The sequence below is a fragment of the Pyrus communis genome, chromosome 16, assembly GCF_041283825.1.
Source record: "Pyrus communis isolate YQ-2024b chromosome 16, ASM4128382v1, whole genome shotgun sequence".
Classification (NCBI taxonomy): Eukaryota; Viridiplantae; Streptophyta; class Magnoliopsida; order Rosales; family Rosaceae; genus Pyrus; species Pyrus communis.
In genome coordinates this window covers 12,490,817-12,506,060 of record NC_142580.1, presented here as the reverse complement: position 1 = coordinate 12,506,060, position 15,244 = coordinate 12,490,817, and the positions used below count along the sequence as shown (strand labels likewise).

Genomic DNA, 15,244 nt, shown 5'->3' with positions numbered 1-15,244 from the left:
AGATATGCGGCCTAAAAGCGGGTCTGGTTGGAGACTTCGGAGGATCTTCTACATCTAGCTTTTAGACTCCAAGCCGGACGCTTTCCAAACTCCAACACTGGGAGATGGAGTTAGTAGACCAGTGCAAGTGAAAAGAAGCTTAATGCCAACAAGAGGAGGAGTTTCGACGGTAGGTTGCCATCCCACCAGCCTAGTGGTTAGTTTAGCATATTTTACTGCGAATAATTTAGTTTTAATATAACTATATTGTAATTTTATTTTTAATATAATTAAAACTAAATAATTAATTGAAATTTCAATTTTTTGTATTAAAAAATTAAAACGTTTGCCCGACAAATTTTTTCGTTGAGCATGTATTTTGTATTGTTTAATTTTTTTTTTCTTTAAAGTAATTGCCTTTGCCTGTTAACTTTTTCTTTGGGCAAAATATTTTCTATTTTTTTTATTTTTTTTGACGTCTGGATGCTCAACGAAATGACGTCGTTAGGCAAGTTTCATTCTTCGGGTTAAAGGTCAGCGCACTTTACTTGAGAAATATATTTCATCGGGCAACGTGTATTGCCCGATGGAGTACTATAATTTGTTGAGCAATCCCTTTAATGACGGGTTTTACACGATAGACATTGCACGATGAAATGTTGTTAGGTAAATAAAAAGATGACGAAACCTTATTTAGCCCAACAAAACTATTTCGTTTGGAAAGAAATTTTTTATAGTGATTAGAATTGGGTCATATCTTGTGATCAACCCCACAAACAATATCAGTTGCGGTTGGAAAAACTATGGTGGCCATTAGAATTGCCGGACATCTACCAGACAAGTACTCTCATGACTAGGACTAGTCTTTATCTGGCCACGGTTTTAGGGCAAACTGAGGCTCTTCATTTGGGCAACCCCACATGCTTGGCCATGGCTTGTCCATCCACCTTCGGTTTCGTAGGACCATGGGACCTATAATATAGACATAGAATACTATTTTTTTTTTTTTTGAAAAAATAAAAAGGGGACCAGCTGGTAGCTTCGCCATAACAATCCACCTTTTCGGAGGCTAGAAAAGACTCACAAAGGCATTTCAACCTTTCTCTGGTCTCCATCGTATGATTTATCAGTGCTAAGAAACAGGCACGTCGGCCGTGTACGATATGAGCCTAAAATTTGTTCCCAATTATTAGGCTACCCCGTGATAGTTATAGACCGAGAATACTTGGCTCTATATTGAATGCAGTCATCTTATTCCACAGTCTCTTTTTAATGATTAAATGTGTTTTTTAACTATGTGAGAAAAATTCTCTCTCAAGGGTTTGAGAGATATTGCAAACCCTAATTTTTGTATTTTTCTTAGGGAAAAAAATCCTACTTCCTCAAGAGATAATTGGAGCAACAACCATTGAATTTTAATTCAATTGGAGCTTTGTTTTGGTCCTTAAACTAAAATCTTGTGAGTGATGCCGTGATGGTCATTGAACTTAATGTAGAGCAATGGTAAATTTGGCTAACTCCTTTAAACTTTTCATCTGTTTTTGTCCTTTTAAACTCTTTATTTTGGATGAAATTTCTAACGGTATTATCATTGTTGTGACAAGTTCAGAGACCAAGACTCATGAATTTTAGAACTAAAATTGAGCCAAAATTCAAGAACCATTGCTCTAATTTTCTCTTGTTTCAAGAATAGAACGTTCCAAAACTATTGTGAGCAATGTGGGCTCTCTCAAGCCTCTCATGGATGTATTGTGAAGATGCATTGTCAAGGACGAGATGTGAAATTCATATATTTGGAAAGAAATTGAAATATCTGGATTAATTCAGCGAGATAGCGTGTGAACACATATGCTGATGGATTTCATCCGATGAAAGAAATAGATTAATTGGATGAAATCAACACTAAGTGTAGATAAAGACTTCTCTTGCCAAAAAGTTAGATACCACTGAGTCATGGGATAACTTTATTTACAACACTCATCAAGATCATATTGTTCTATTTCTCTAAGGTACATATGTAAGTTTTCCCTCATACAGAGTTAAGTATATGTTGTAAGTCAATAATGATTGATGGATGGAATTGACGCAAATCTACATATCTAAATCATGACGTGATAACATGGTACGTCCCATATGAAGAATAGATACTCCTACGATACTTTTAGTGAAAAATGTATTACAAAAGTTCAGATGCAGGTCATGTACTATGTATCTATCAGTTGAAGGACAAGACGTATACGTACGTACGTACATGTCACCGAGGTTGCAATCATTATACTGTAGAAATGTACAAATCAAAATTAAAGTTATTAATTGTGACGTTTTCCTTTATAATTAAAACATGTGCATATTCTAGCCTTCTAGGTTTGGTTGAGGCTGTTAGGCTTAGCTTGGATATATGAAAACCCATCTGGCTCACCAGTGAAATCTTCAGTTGCGTGGCGATTCAGTGTGCTTATTGCCAACATTGCTTAAGATGCACTAGTCCATGATTAAGTCGTAAGATTTCTGGGCAGACACTTGCACGTAAGTAAGTGTTTTTATTCAATGATTCCAATTATTGATATGGTTTCTTTCTTATGGACTATTATTACGATCTAAATCCAATTGATTAGTTGTATGTGGTCCATATCACTTGATAATATATCTTTATATGGCAAATTACTAGAGGATAAGATGATCATGTGCGATTAAGATTAGAAATTATTACCGATCTGCTTTGCATTTTCATATAAATAGGGTCATGTTTCAGTACTTAATTATATATCATTACCTTACAACAACTCAAATTAATCAAAATATGATAATAAAAAAGATGGTCAGTAAGGATCTGATTTGATCATTTATGCACAAATGAAAATTTTGGAGTGCGAGAATAACAAAAGAAAACCCTTTTGAAAAGTTTTTCTTAACTTCATTGGACGGAATGATGAAAGTAACGGTCTTTGTAATTAGTATGGATAAAGATGGCTGCCAGAATTTGCAAACTTGCAAGGATGAGCTGTTTTGGAGGTTAATCACGTCATGGAACCGAGTTTCAGTTTTATTGATGTTACTATATATTTACAAAAACGTTTGCCATATATTTAAAAATACACTGACTATCAATTGAATAATTGTCATGTGGTGAGATGGTGACATAAGAGAATCTCTCATGTGCGTAGAAGGAGGGCAAATGAAACTAGCACTTAAGTTGGCTGAGTATTTCCCTCTAAGGTCACTCACTTTTCTCACCCTTGTATAGTTTGGGATTCATAACTTTTGATGGTTATAGTTTATGAAATTAATAAAAACGATCTTAAAGTTGCAGATTACATGATGAAAAAAAAAAATTTGTCATGGAAGCTTGTAGTGCTCATTTTTATACCGTTAAAGAATTTGACATTAAAAAAGGTCAAAAATATATTATTTGATTTTGTGGTTTCACATTACATTGATATGACGCTCATATAGTAAATTACGTACCCACCGAGAACTACACAAAAAAACAAGGGTATTTGCCTCTACAGTTTAACAAACAGATGAACACTATTATATTAACGATTTGTAACTTTGTGGTTGCTTTTTTCTTTCGAGAAAATGACCAAAAAGAGTGCAAAATGCACTTAACCCTTAATTTGTTATTGCATTATTATTTCGTAGTTTTATTCTATTGGTGACGTAGGTTTAAATTGTATCTTGACTTTCATAAATGGAGGCCATCATATTTCTCTAATTTTTAAGTTGCAACAAATTTGATCGTATCCAACTCATAACGTTCAAGCTCAAATTTAATTTATAAAATCTTCGTTTTGATAAATTTTCAGTCTCAAAGCTTATGACAATTACAAATTATGCGACTTTCGATACTGAAAAACTTTTATCCAATAAATAAATAAATGTTTGAACATCTACAGATTTGTTTTCATGTTACTATATACTCTCCAGTTAAAATAATGTTAACATCACTTTCCTTTTGTAATTAAACTCTGCAAATTAATAATACATGCTAGTGTAAAATCGACCAATTATTATCCACTACGTACGTGGCTAAGTTAGTGAACCCTAAAGCCAAATCAAGTCAACGTTACATGACGGGAAAAAAATCATCTACTACAACAGAAGTGATGGCAGCTTTGGAGCTTGCCAAGAACGTACCTTCAGAACCACCAGCATACGACGTTAACAAATCTTGATCATAGACATTGCTTCCTTCTCAATGATGCCATGACACAGTTGCATGGGATCACCAACCCCAGAAAAAATAAAATAAAATTGTTGACAAAGATTTGCAGCGCAGATTGGCCAATGAGCATGTCAACAATGCATCACAAATGTTATACATTTTACAACATAAATTAATTAATTAATTCCTTTAGGTGGGATTTGTTGGAGGAAAACACAAAAAAAAGGAGGAAAAGGTTGTTTGAATTATTGCAATAATGGCTGAATAGTGATCAAGAATGATCAAGTTTCATGTATGATCACATTCAATTCTGACGGCCAAAGGATGAAAGGTAAATTTTTGTCATGAATAGTGGAAATCATTAGGAACGGGTTAGAAAGAGAGGTCTGGTTACAATACTATGTCTCACTTAGTTATACGAATTTTATGCAAATTCCAGCTGTTGCAAGATCCATTATAACCTTATATTGAAGATTTAAATCATATGACATAGTACCTTAAATTTTTTGAGTAATTTGCTGTGTGACATGTACCCTTTTCATGAAGTATGATACAACCTATCACATGTCGGGTACTTACTGTCACATCCCGGCTCGGGGCGGATCACTTCCTAGGACCGCTCCACCACCGTAGCACGATATTGTCCGCTTTGGGCTTACCATTCCCTCACGGTTTTGTTTTTTGGGAACTCACGAGCAACTTCTCAGTGGGTCACACATCATGGGATTGCTCTAGCCCCCTTCTCGCTTAACTTCGGAGTTCTTACGGAACCCGAAGCCAGTGAGCTCCCAAAAGACCTCGTGCTTGGTAGGGATGAGAATATACATATAAAGATCACGCCCGTAAACGATGTGGGATGTCACACTTATTGGTGCCCACATTACGTAGGATATTACAAAACCAAATACATGAATTTTGAATGTAGTTAATAACCTAAATTCGCAACATCTCATCTACTGCCATGTTAGCTTCACGAAACACATTTTGTAACTGTTGAACAATAAATTTCCTAGCAATATGCAAATGTTAAATATTGTTGTAAGCAGCCTCCAAGTAGGTGGATCATTTGTTTTTAACAAATTGATTAAAACTTGTGAATCTCCCCTAGTACAAAGAGAAGAAATTTCTGATCTTTTGGCTCAATTTTGTTGGTGAGAGGCTCTTCACATAACTCTTGATGGTAAAATTCTTCCAATAAAAATGTTGTCTTATATTATTGTAATGGAGAGAGTCATCGTGAAAGAACTTATGTATGCGATAGTCTTTTTTAAGAATCTCTCGTCACCACCAGTTGAGAGGAGGAAGGATGTACACATGCACAGTGAGCACACGCACAATCATAAACCCCAATAATGCACATCTTCATCAAATCATTGGCCGTTGAACAACCCATGGCCTCTTGGTCAACAAAGCATGATGCTGATGTTGGCCTTATTACTATAGTAAGCTCTAAATTCACACATGAAAGTCAGATGGTCAGCAGTCAACACGTTCATGGAACCAAGGTAACCAAACAAACTACCTAAATTAATAATTCCAAGCCTGATTCGTCAGCCAAAAGTTGAGGGAGCTAAGTGAAGCCACATCTAATACAAGGAAATTATTTCAACCCATTTCAACCGAAAGTAACTGTCAAACTACCAAAAAGCTACAAACATAAGTTATATACACAACCCCAAAACCTACAAATTAACATTGTTTATTTCTGGGGGGATAAGAATAAGTATTTGAATATGATAGAAAGGGCCAGGTTTGAGGACCCCTCCGACCACTCTTGTCTTATTTCCCACTGCCCCATGTTCCTTAGAACATGGAGGAAATTATGGCAGTTTTCCTTACCCTGGTCTTATAAGAGCTCTCTCCCCCGCCCCCCACCGGCCCCCCTCTTTCCCCTCTCTTTCCTCTCTCCGTCTCTCTCATCTCCTGAATTCCTAATAACCAATAGAAAAGGAAAATCCTAACCATAAAAGCTCTCGTAAATCAAACACTTCACAGTTTATGAAGCAACCAAGCGAGCAACACATCTCAATAGAGAAAACAAATGAAAAGAAATCCCACTTTCTACCCCATCATTGCAATCCAATCCAACAAATAAAAACATCTCACTTTTCTCTTGAATCCCTTCACAATTCATCAGAGCCTTGCTACTCAGCTAAGCAGAAAACAAAGGAAAAAAGAAAAAGAATGGAGATTGAGATGGTGAGGTGTGAGTGTTGTGGACTAAAAGAGGATTGCACGCAAGACTACATCACACAAGTGAAGGCAAAGTTTGATGGGAAATGGCTGTGTGGGTTGTGCTCGGAAGCAGTGAGAGATGAGGTTGGCAAAGGCAGCAAGCAGCCATTTGGCATGGAGGAAGCTGTGAAGGCACACATGTCATTTTGTGGTAAATTCAAATCCAACCCTGCAGTGAGAGTGGCAGATGGGATGAGGCAGATGCTTAGGAGAAGGTCAGACATGTCATCTTCTTCTTCATCGCCAAAAAAGTACACAAGATCAGCAAGCACATCCCAAGTGGGCGATTCATCATCTTTCTCATGAACTAATTGCAACCATACTTCTTGCTGGGTTGGAATAATTAATATAATATGAAGGTAGTGGAATTTTGATTTGTTATGTTCCATTTGATATGGGATATGTTTTACTCTTCTTTCCTTGGTTGGAAAAACAAATTGTCAGGGAAAATCTTAACCTTTTAACTTTTCCCACTAAATAAGACTCAACATGTATTACCTACTGCATGACTTTTCCCACTATAATATTCAGCGAATGGGGAATAAAATTTCAACCATCTTTTATCATCAAGAGTACCATAATGTTGCTTAAGCTACACTTGGCACGTATGAATACCATTAGAGTCCTTCCTTGATTGAAAATACAAGGAAGCCATCTCAAAAACATGCTAGGATCAGTTATTCACGAGCATCAATCTAATTAACCGTCCTAGATCATCCATTTTTAGATAGAACATAATTTGTCTTCTATAACATTATGTTTAACTCTTCTCTTATACATATTCCACCAGTATGCTTAACTCTTCTCTTATACATATTCCCCCAGTTTCGCATGAAGAAGAATTGTGTGGGACAGTAAGCTGATTAAGATCGCGAATATTATATGAACGATGATGCCATGCACATATATATATGTAACATATATAAAGGTGGATTTTTTTGCCAAATTACCGTGCCAACCGAATTATCAACCGTATCATATTGATCTTGTACCAATTGGTAATGGCACAGTAATGTACCAAACCGAAGTTTTCTGATACGGTATTGGTATTCAATACTATTACCACGGTATTACCGTACCGTATCGGAAAAAAAAACATATATATAGTGATTAGTACATGAAATATATATAAAACAGTATATATTTAATGAGTGTCAATTACATGAAATATGATGGGATTTGTGTTGGTGTGTAACCGCCTGTGCTTGTTGCCTGTAGTTTTTTGCTGTCAGTGCTTGCTAGCTGCTTGCTTCAAGTATGGTTAAATCATCTGAAGGGTATGAATTAATTATAGAGTTATATTATTCTGCATCTAAAATATGAGATAAGGGCATAAAAATTGAAAAAAGTGGGCCTTGAATTGGGTTGATGAAAAAAAATTTTCTTCAGATTTTTGGTCCAAAAAAGGATCCAAAACAAAGTTGTAATTACCATTACCATACTATGTCAACCGAACTATTTGACATATCAAACTTCAGTAATACCAAGAGTTTAGTATGGTAATTGCTACGGTGCTTTTGATACGGTAACCATACCAAAATCACCTCTAAACATATATGATGAAACAGTTGGTATATAAATATGTAAAATGTACATGTTAATAGTTAAAGAATCGTAAGTTCATATGATCTAATTAATCTAGTCTCTTGAGACATACTATAGTTAATTGCGGCACAATTAGGTTTAGGATCGGTCGAGTCCAGATGTGATCTGTTACCGGGCTTATTCAAGTGTCAGTGTATGCTTAACTGACTATCGTATTCCTTCGTTAGCAAAGATCGATGCCATGTCTGACCTGAATTGTCAGCTCCTTGGTACGACGTCGCATGCAGCATATATATCATATGAATCTGATAGCAAAGGTTTTTGTGCGGCGTGCAGGAAACCCTGCATTTCTCAATAAAAAGGAGCAAATTGCAGTGTATGTAAAACACATATGTAGACATATGGTACCAATTAATTATTATTTAGTTCTATTCGTGATATTGCGATTTGATATTGGGCTTGTTTTTATAGTTTTTTTGTTTTGTTTTTAACCAGCAATTACAAAGCAAGCGTGCCACAACTAGCCTTCATTTTACTAATGTTCAAATGAACAAATATGTTACGCTTTGTCACATCAATATAGTGCAAGTCAAGGGCCCTTTGATGCTTTAAATAATGAATGCAAGGCACGCCTCAATTCGGAAACTAAAGCCAAGTCTGGAATTAAGGTGTGAATCGCATCTCAAATATAGAATATGCAATTTTCGTAATTCAGATGTGACAAAAATAAAATAATAAGAGAAAAACCTCAAAACAACTAACAACAAACAAACTAAACTTGAGTTTATTTTTAAACAAACTAAACTTGAGTTTATTTTTACTTTACAATTCATATCCTTCGTCTTTTCAGAATACAATCTTTTCAAAATACAAAAAGCAACCAACTCTAGTATGGAACTCTTGTTCCTTATTTAAACAAACCTTAATTTACAACATAAGAGAACACTCGAATTTACATTATAAAATTTCCTTAAGACTTCCAGCGAAAGAAGACTACTTTTCAAGTCTCACTTGTTATAAGGGGTGAGCTACTAGCTTAGTAGGACAATAACTACAATGCATTTAACACAATGGAAGCAATGATGATGCATGAATATAATATTTCCTTAGCGTCCTAATTTTGTTAAGCTAGTTAACAAATAATCTCATTTTTTGGGGCTAGTTTGGTATTGATGTGTTTTGAAAAAAAAAAAAATGCTTCTACTATGTTGTGAGAGTAAGTAATTGTGTAATAAAACAATAAAGTGTTTAGTAAACTATAGTTGTAAAAGTGTTTTTAGCATTAAAAAAACAAAAAAAGAAGAAGAAGAAAAGCAATATCATTGTGTTTGATAAATTTTTATATGAAATAGCTATGATGGTATAAAATGACAAAAAGGACATAATATTAATTTAATTGTTTTGGAAAATAAAAATCAATTGTTAAATATGGAAGATGGCTATCAGAATCTTGAGCCAGGAGAAAAAGAGCGAGCGAGGAGTTCAGGAATGGTGGCAACCAGTAGGAGAGGGGTTATCGCGTGAAACATTTTTGTTTACCATCGTATGTATATTTATTATATACTTAATTATCTGTCATGTATTCTTTTACTTAATTTTAATTAATTTCTTACAAAATTAAAAAAGTAACATGTAAAAGTTAACTAGAGTTAGTTGAACGGACACATAACAAATAATTAAGCACATGATAAGCATACATCATAGTTATAATAGTGAGCAAAAATGCTCTTGTTACCACCTGTGGCGGCTGACGAAGTTATGACTTAGCATCTGCGAACTTCTTTGTTTATTCTTTTTGGGAAGAGATCCTCTCCGGATCTCTCCCACCAAAATCACACAATCAATTAATTCGGACCTTTGAAATTTGATCTAACGATGACAAACATGAAGTCCCTTTAAAAGTTATAATAATTTTAACCGTTAGATCAAATTTTACGGATCCGAATTAATTGATTGTATGACTTTGGTGAGAGAGATCTGATGACCCCTCCCCATTCATTTTTTGGTAGTATTTATTTGTTAATTTAATAAAAGTTAACAGAGTTGAGTTAAGGTTAAGGGGTTGTACACATGTCAATAAATGAGAGGAGACACATGTAGGAGACATCAAATTTGGAGACAGCAAACCGTTGACCAAGGGTTGGGTTTAACAAATTAACTCCCACCTGATCATGCCATGCCATATATGGCCGTTGGGGATTCGAATTTTAAAAACCATATCTCTCCCCACACAGCATAGTTGTGAACGCTTCAAAGACCATGTCAACGAAACAAAGCCTTTCTCCTAAACCCCGAGACGCTCAAGCTGCCATGAAATCCGCCCTCTCATCGTCTCCGTCGACGACAACGACATCATCCTCAGTGAAATCGAGCACCACCACCGCCATGGATGACGACGGATCTGAAAACCGCGACAGCTGCTACTACCCAGGATGCCGAAAAGATGCCAACTGCAACTGCGAAATGTGCTTGGCCAGTATCAATGCCACTCTCGATCTCATGCCCTTCAGCATCCAGAAAACCTCGCTCACCAAGTTCTCATCTTCAAGGCCCAAGAACAACCCGAGTGTCAAACGCACTCCCATCGCTTTCGAAGCTTCGATTTTGTCCACACCCACTTCGGGCACTCCTCCGATTCCTATGTCTCCGGAGCTTAAACCGGCTGCAAGATTGAAATCGAAGGAGAAGGTTAAGAATAGGGAGAGAAAAAGGGGTTTTGGGTGTGAAATTTGGAGATTGATTTTGGGTTTAAGCTTGGTTTATGTGGGGTTTTCTAATATGGTTTCAGGGGCTTTAAAACCTATTCTCTTGCCGGAGATTGTGAGAAATGTTGGTGAAAAATCTTGGGTTGTGGATGATTTGAATGGCAGGCTGAGGTTCTTGCAGAAAGAGATGCAGGGTCTTGTTCCGGGCAGAGTTTCGAATTGCAGCTGTCCTAATTCTATTTGGGATATTAGTCAGGTACTAGTAATCACACATTTCCTTTAAAAGTTCAATCAGCATTATTTGGTAACCAACTTGAAATTTCTGTTTTAAAACTCAGACTGGTTATATGATGACATGTTAGGATGGTTTGCTTCTGAGCTCACATTGCACGTTGTACAAATCTGCAATCGAGGAGGTGAGAATATGGGGATGGCCTTTGCAGACAGCCGGGTTGCTCACGAGTGGGTTTTCTTCCCGGTCTTTCACAATCTTATCCGGCAGAGTCACAGAGGTAATGCTAAAAACTTTTGAGCTAGATGAAATTTCTGTTAGCATCATATTGTCATGATGTACAAACATATGCTACTTCCTTACCTCTTTTTTTGTTGTTGATGAGAAGTGGTCGGATGGAAAGGTTGGCAGCTATGTGATTCGGGAGCCAAACACTTCCTGGGTGCAGAGAAGTTGGGGTGCCTCAGCTGTGCGGCTAGATCCGAATACATGGATTCTTGAGTATCGGTGGAGCACGACATTTGATAACCAAAGATTGGTTTCAGCAGCACTAGCCTTCTTTAAGAATATGATCTCCAGAAAGCTTGGAAAGATGCAGCAGAAGTTTTGGATCTTATCTACTTTTGGCAACAACCAGTACGTTGAAAGTTCTGCAAACTACAACATCAAAATCCCAACCTAAGGAGACTAAGGGGACATCATCGGAGGTGCACTGTCTTCCCTCAGCAGCTATCCGGATCTCATGTCTTGTGAGAAGCTTCGAAAAAATGTTCCCTTCGTTATGTGGTGTTGCGTAACCTGTTGAGCTTAATCGTTAATTTGATCTCGAGCTGTATATATGTACTAATCGGGAAATTGTTGTTTTCCTGATTTTGATTAACTAGCAACAAACTAGGTTCTGTTTGGCTATAGGAATCCATATAGATAGCATCTCAAACTGTTCTAAATGAAAAGCTTCTTTCGTGTTTCGGCAAACAAAATCTCTTTTTCAACATGGCTCCAAATGACATTGCAGCTGAAGAGTTTTTACCTTACTACGTCCTTCCTCTTGAAATACTGCATTTGAGTTTTTCTCCGTTCGACCTGCAAATTTCCAGAAAATACAATTCCCGGGAAGTGTTTGTAAATATTGGAGGCCATAAACACGTTAATCAACGAAAAGTAATCATATTATTTATTTTCTTAATACCTATATTGATTTGTTTCAGTGAATATTTTCGTATCCACATTTTAATAAATAGTTGTACAATGATATTTAATCTCAGACGGAATACAGTTACCAATAGTCTTTACAAGAGCATAAACCATGTTTGTAGTGATGAAACCTAGTCCTATCTCTGACAATAATCTCTCTCTCATACACCTTTGAAGCCAACTTCATGAAAGTATGGCAGTCTTCGCAAATCCGGAGATTCTTAACTATGTGAATGCTTGAACCTTGCTTCTTACTTATCAAACCGTAAGAAAGAGCCAACTTCTCACTGTGCAAGAGAATCGCTTCCTTCTTTTCTTCCTCTTCTAAATCAAACAAAACGCAACTCGTGTTGGGAGTATAACCAACCCGCTTCACCTCACTAACTACCTCATCTAATTTTTCATAGATCTGATCTGCTTGTTTATGATTTCTATCTGCCATTAAAAACTCGTGTACCTCGTTGTTTAGTTCTATCCTGCTATACCCCCTCTCCTTAGATATACCACTGCTTTTCATTGTTTTCCTCACAATGCCAACATCTTCCCATCTTCCTTGTTTTGCGTAAATGTTTGATAACGCCACAAGGGCTCCATCATGGTCTGGTTCCAGCTCAAGAAGCTGTCTTGCAGCATATTCTCCTAATTCAGTCTCACCATGAATCTGACAAGCAGCCATCAAAGATCCCCAAATGACAACATTCGGTGCAAAGGGCATTGCCTCTATAACCTCAAGAGCTTCTCTCAAAAGACCGGCACGACCAAAGAGGTCAACCATGCATCCATAGTGCTCATGTTTCGGAGTGATGTTGTATTCATCAATCATCGATTCAAAGACTCTTCTACCCTCCTCAACTAACCCCATATGGCTACAAGCATAAAGCACGCCCACAAATGTAACCCCATTTGGCTCAAAATTTTCATCTTTCATTTGATTGAAGAAGTTTAGTGCATTACTAGCCTCCCCATGTATCGCAAAGGCGCTAATCATAGTGGTCCAAGATATCACATTTCTTCTTCTCATGTTCTCAAACACCTCTGTTGCTTTTTCCAGGTTCCCGCATTTGGCATACATATCAATCAGCGCATTGTTGACAGACAAAACTCTGCCAAATCCATTCTTGTCAACATATAAATGAACCCACTTAGCTTGATCCAGTGCACCAAGATGACCGCAAGCTGAAATGACACTCAACATGGTCACTGGATCAGGTCTTAACCCCGAAGCTTCCATTTCAGCAAACAATCTAAGAGCCTCTTGAGGTCGATCACTTTCTGCATAACCAGATATCATGGCGCTCCAGCAGACCAAGTCCTTCTCAACAATTTGGTCAAAAATCAAACGTGCATCTTCAACCCGTCCCAGTTTTGAATACCCAGAAACCATTGCGGTTGCAACTACGAAATTTTTTTGTGATGTCTTGTCAAACAACTGCTGAGCCAAGTCCATAGAGCCACTACCTGCATACATGGCGATAAGTGCGCTCCGTAAATGAGAGTCAACCACAATATCATTCTCCATAATGAAGTCATGGATTGCTTTCCCATAAGCCAACTTTCCAGCATGACCACAAGCTGAAAGAATGGCAGAAAGTATCATCTCATCTGGATCTGGCTCCGCATTAGAGTTCTTCATCTCTTCAAACAAGCGGAATGCAGTGTCGAAATGGCCACTCTGACAGTACCTGTTTGTGAAATTTCCCGGGTTACAATTTTAACAAATTGTTGAAATAATATACAGCTGAAAATCCTTCAAAAAAATTGTTTTCCTGAGTAAATTAAAGCCATAATTCTTGGGATTCTCGAAACCATTAATAAGATAATCACATTGTTTAACTTGAAAACATCAGACCAAATCATACCCGTTAATCATAATACTCCAGGCAACCACATCTCTGCGAGACATTTTATCAAACACCAACCGTGCATCCATGATCCTCCCACAAGCGGCATACATTCTGACCAACCCGGTCTCCACAAACGGGTCCGAATGAAAACCCAACTTCCAAGCTACACCGTGAATCTCCATCCCTTCACTCAAAGCCGAAGCTCTGGCCACCGCCTTCAGCAGCGGCGGAATGCTGAACCTGTCCACCCCCACATCCTCCCTCCTCATCCTCTCATACACCAAAAGGGCCTTATCGGGCTCAGCGCATCGTGAGAACTCGCGCAGGAGCTTGTTGCACAGATGGATTTGGGGTTTGGGGATTTGGTTGAAGATGGAAAGAGGGTAGTGGAGGCTCAGCGAGAGGGTGCAGGAGGAGAGGAGGAGATTGCAAAGGAGGGAGTCGGGGCGGTCGAGGTTGGATTTTAGGATTTGAGCGTGGACTTGTTTGAGGTGGGTGAGGCTTCTGGCGGAGGATACGGCGGTGGAGAGGGTTGCGGGTGTGTTAGGGTACGGGTTCGGGTGGGGAGGGAGGGCTAGGGTGGTGTGGGGAAGGCTGGACATTGTGTTTGGGAGGTGAGAAAATGAAGGAAAATGGTTGGTTTGAGTGGTTTCTCACTTCTCAGGACTTCTTCACCATTGAAATTTGTTGAAAGTTCTGGGTTTGGAGGTGGGGATGAAAGAAATGGAGGGAAACACAGCCGCAGAGGCACTTTTCTGTTGAAATTAAATATAGGGAAATTGCATTAACGTCCCTGTATTCGCTCGAATTTTAACTCTAGATCATGTAGCTTATTTGTTTTTCATTTTCATCACAATAGCATTCAGTTAACACCATTATTCTAATCCGTTGAATAAGGTAACGACTTCAAAATCGTAGAAAATTTCAGTTTATAACAAGTTTTAAATGGTACAAAAATTTTGATGATGGATAACATGTAAAGAAAATGGAGCGGGGAGTGATGGGTTTTTCAATTTATTTATTTATTGGTAATATGTAAAATAATGGTGTGATCAAAGTGTTGCAAGAGAATCCCTTTTTATATAGGGAGTTAAAATGTAAAACAAAAAACTATATTGAACAAAAGTGAAATTTGAATAAACTACAGACCCCATTACTGCAAATGCAAAAAAATTAAGAGAACTTTAACGAAAAACTCTCGATACTGTTTATTTTAACAAAAAGAACTATATTTTTACACTAAAAAGTCAATCATGGTACTATTCACTTTACCTTTTGATTTATTCTTATCGTTAAAACTCAAAGTTTTCAAATTTTTTTCATTAATTTTCTCAAAAATTAATCA

The 15,244-nt window shown here is 37.3% G+C and overlaps 3 protein-coding genes across 4 annotated transcripts; 2 read left to right on the top strand and 1 right to left on the bottom strand.

The window, feature by feature from the left end:
* Positions 1-6,024: 6,024 nt before the first annotated feature.
* LOC137732543 (uncharacterized) lies at positions 6,025-7,574 on the top strand. Its single transcript, XM_068471864.2, has 2 exons — positions 6,025-6,738; positions 7,205-7,574. Exon 1 carries the CDS (start codon positions 6,143-6,145, stop codon positions 6,683-6,685), a length of 543 nt encoding a protein of 180 aa, XP_068327965.2. The 5' UTR covers positions 6,025-6,142; the 3' UTR covers positions 6,686-6,738; positions 7,205-7,574.
* A 2,556-nt stretch (positions 7,575-10,130) lies between these two features.
* LOC137730547 (uncharacterized) lies at positions 10,131-11,841 on the top strand. The gene is made up of 3 exons (XM_068469531.2): positions 10,131-10,885; positions 10,992-11,141; positions 11,250-11,841. The coding sequence occupies exons 1-3, from the start codon at positions 10,184-10,186 to the stop codon at positions 11,541-11,543; spliced, it is 1,146 nt and encodes a 381-aa protein (XP_068325632.2). The 5' UTR covers positions 10,131-10,183; the 3' UTR covers positions 11,544-11,841.
* Positions 11,842-12,011: 170 nt separating this feature from the next.
* Positions 12,012-14,631, bottom strand: LOC137731364 (Pentatricopeptide repeat (PPR) superfamily protein). 2 transcript variants are annotated; one of them, XM_088687047.1, is made up of 3 exons: positions 14,140-14,631; positions 13,915-14,103; positions 12,012-13,737 (listed from the first exon to the last, which is right to left on the bottom strand). In XM_088687047.1, the coding sequence occupies exons 1-3, from the start codon at positions 14,499-14,501 to the stop codon at positions 12,138-12,140; spliced, it is 2,151 nt and encodes a 716-aa protein (XP_088543173.1). In that variant the 5' UTR covers positions 14,502-14,631; the 3' UTR covers positions 12,012-12,137. The 2 variants fall into 2 exon arrangements, with proteins under 2 accessions (XP_088543173.1, XP_068326570.2); XM_068470469.2 differs by having other exon boundaries at positions 13,915-14,631.
* Between the last annotated feature and the right edge of the window lie 613 nt (positions 14,632-15,244).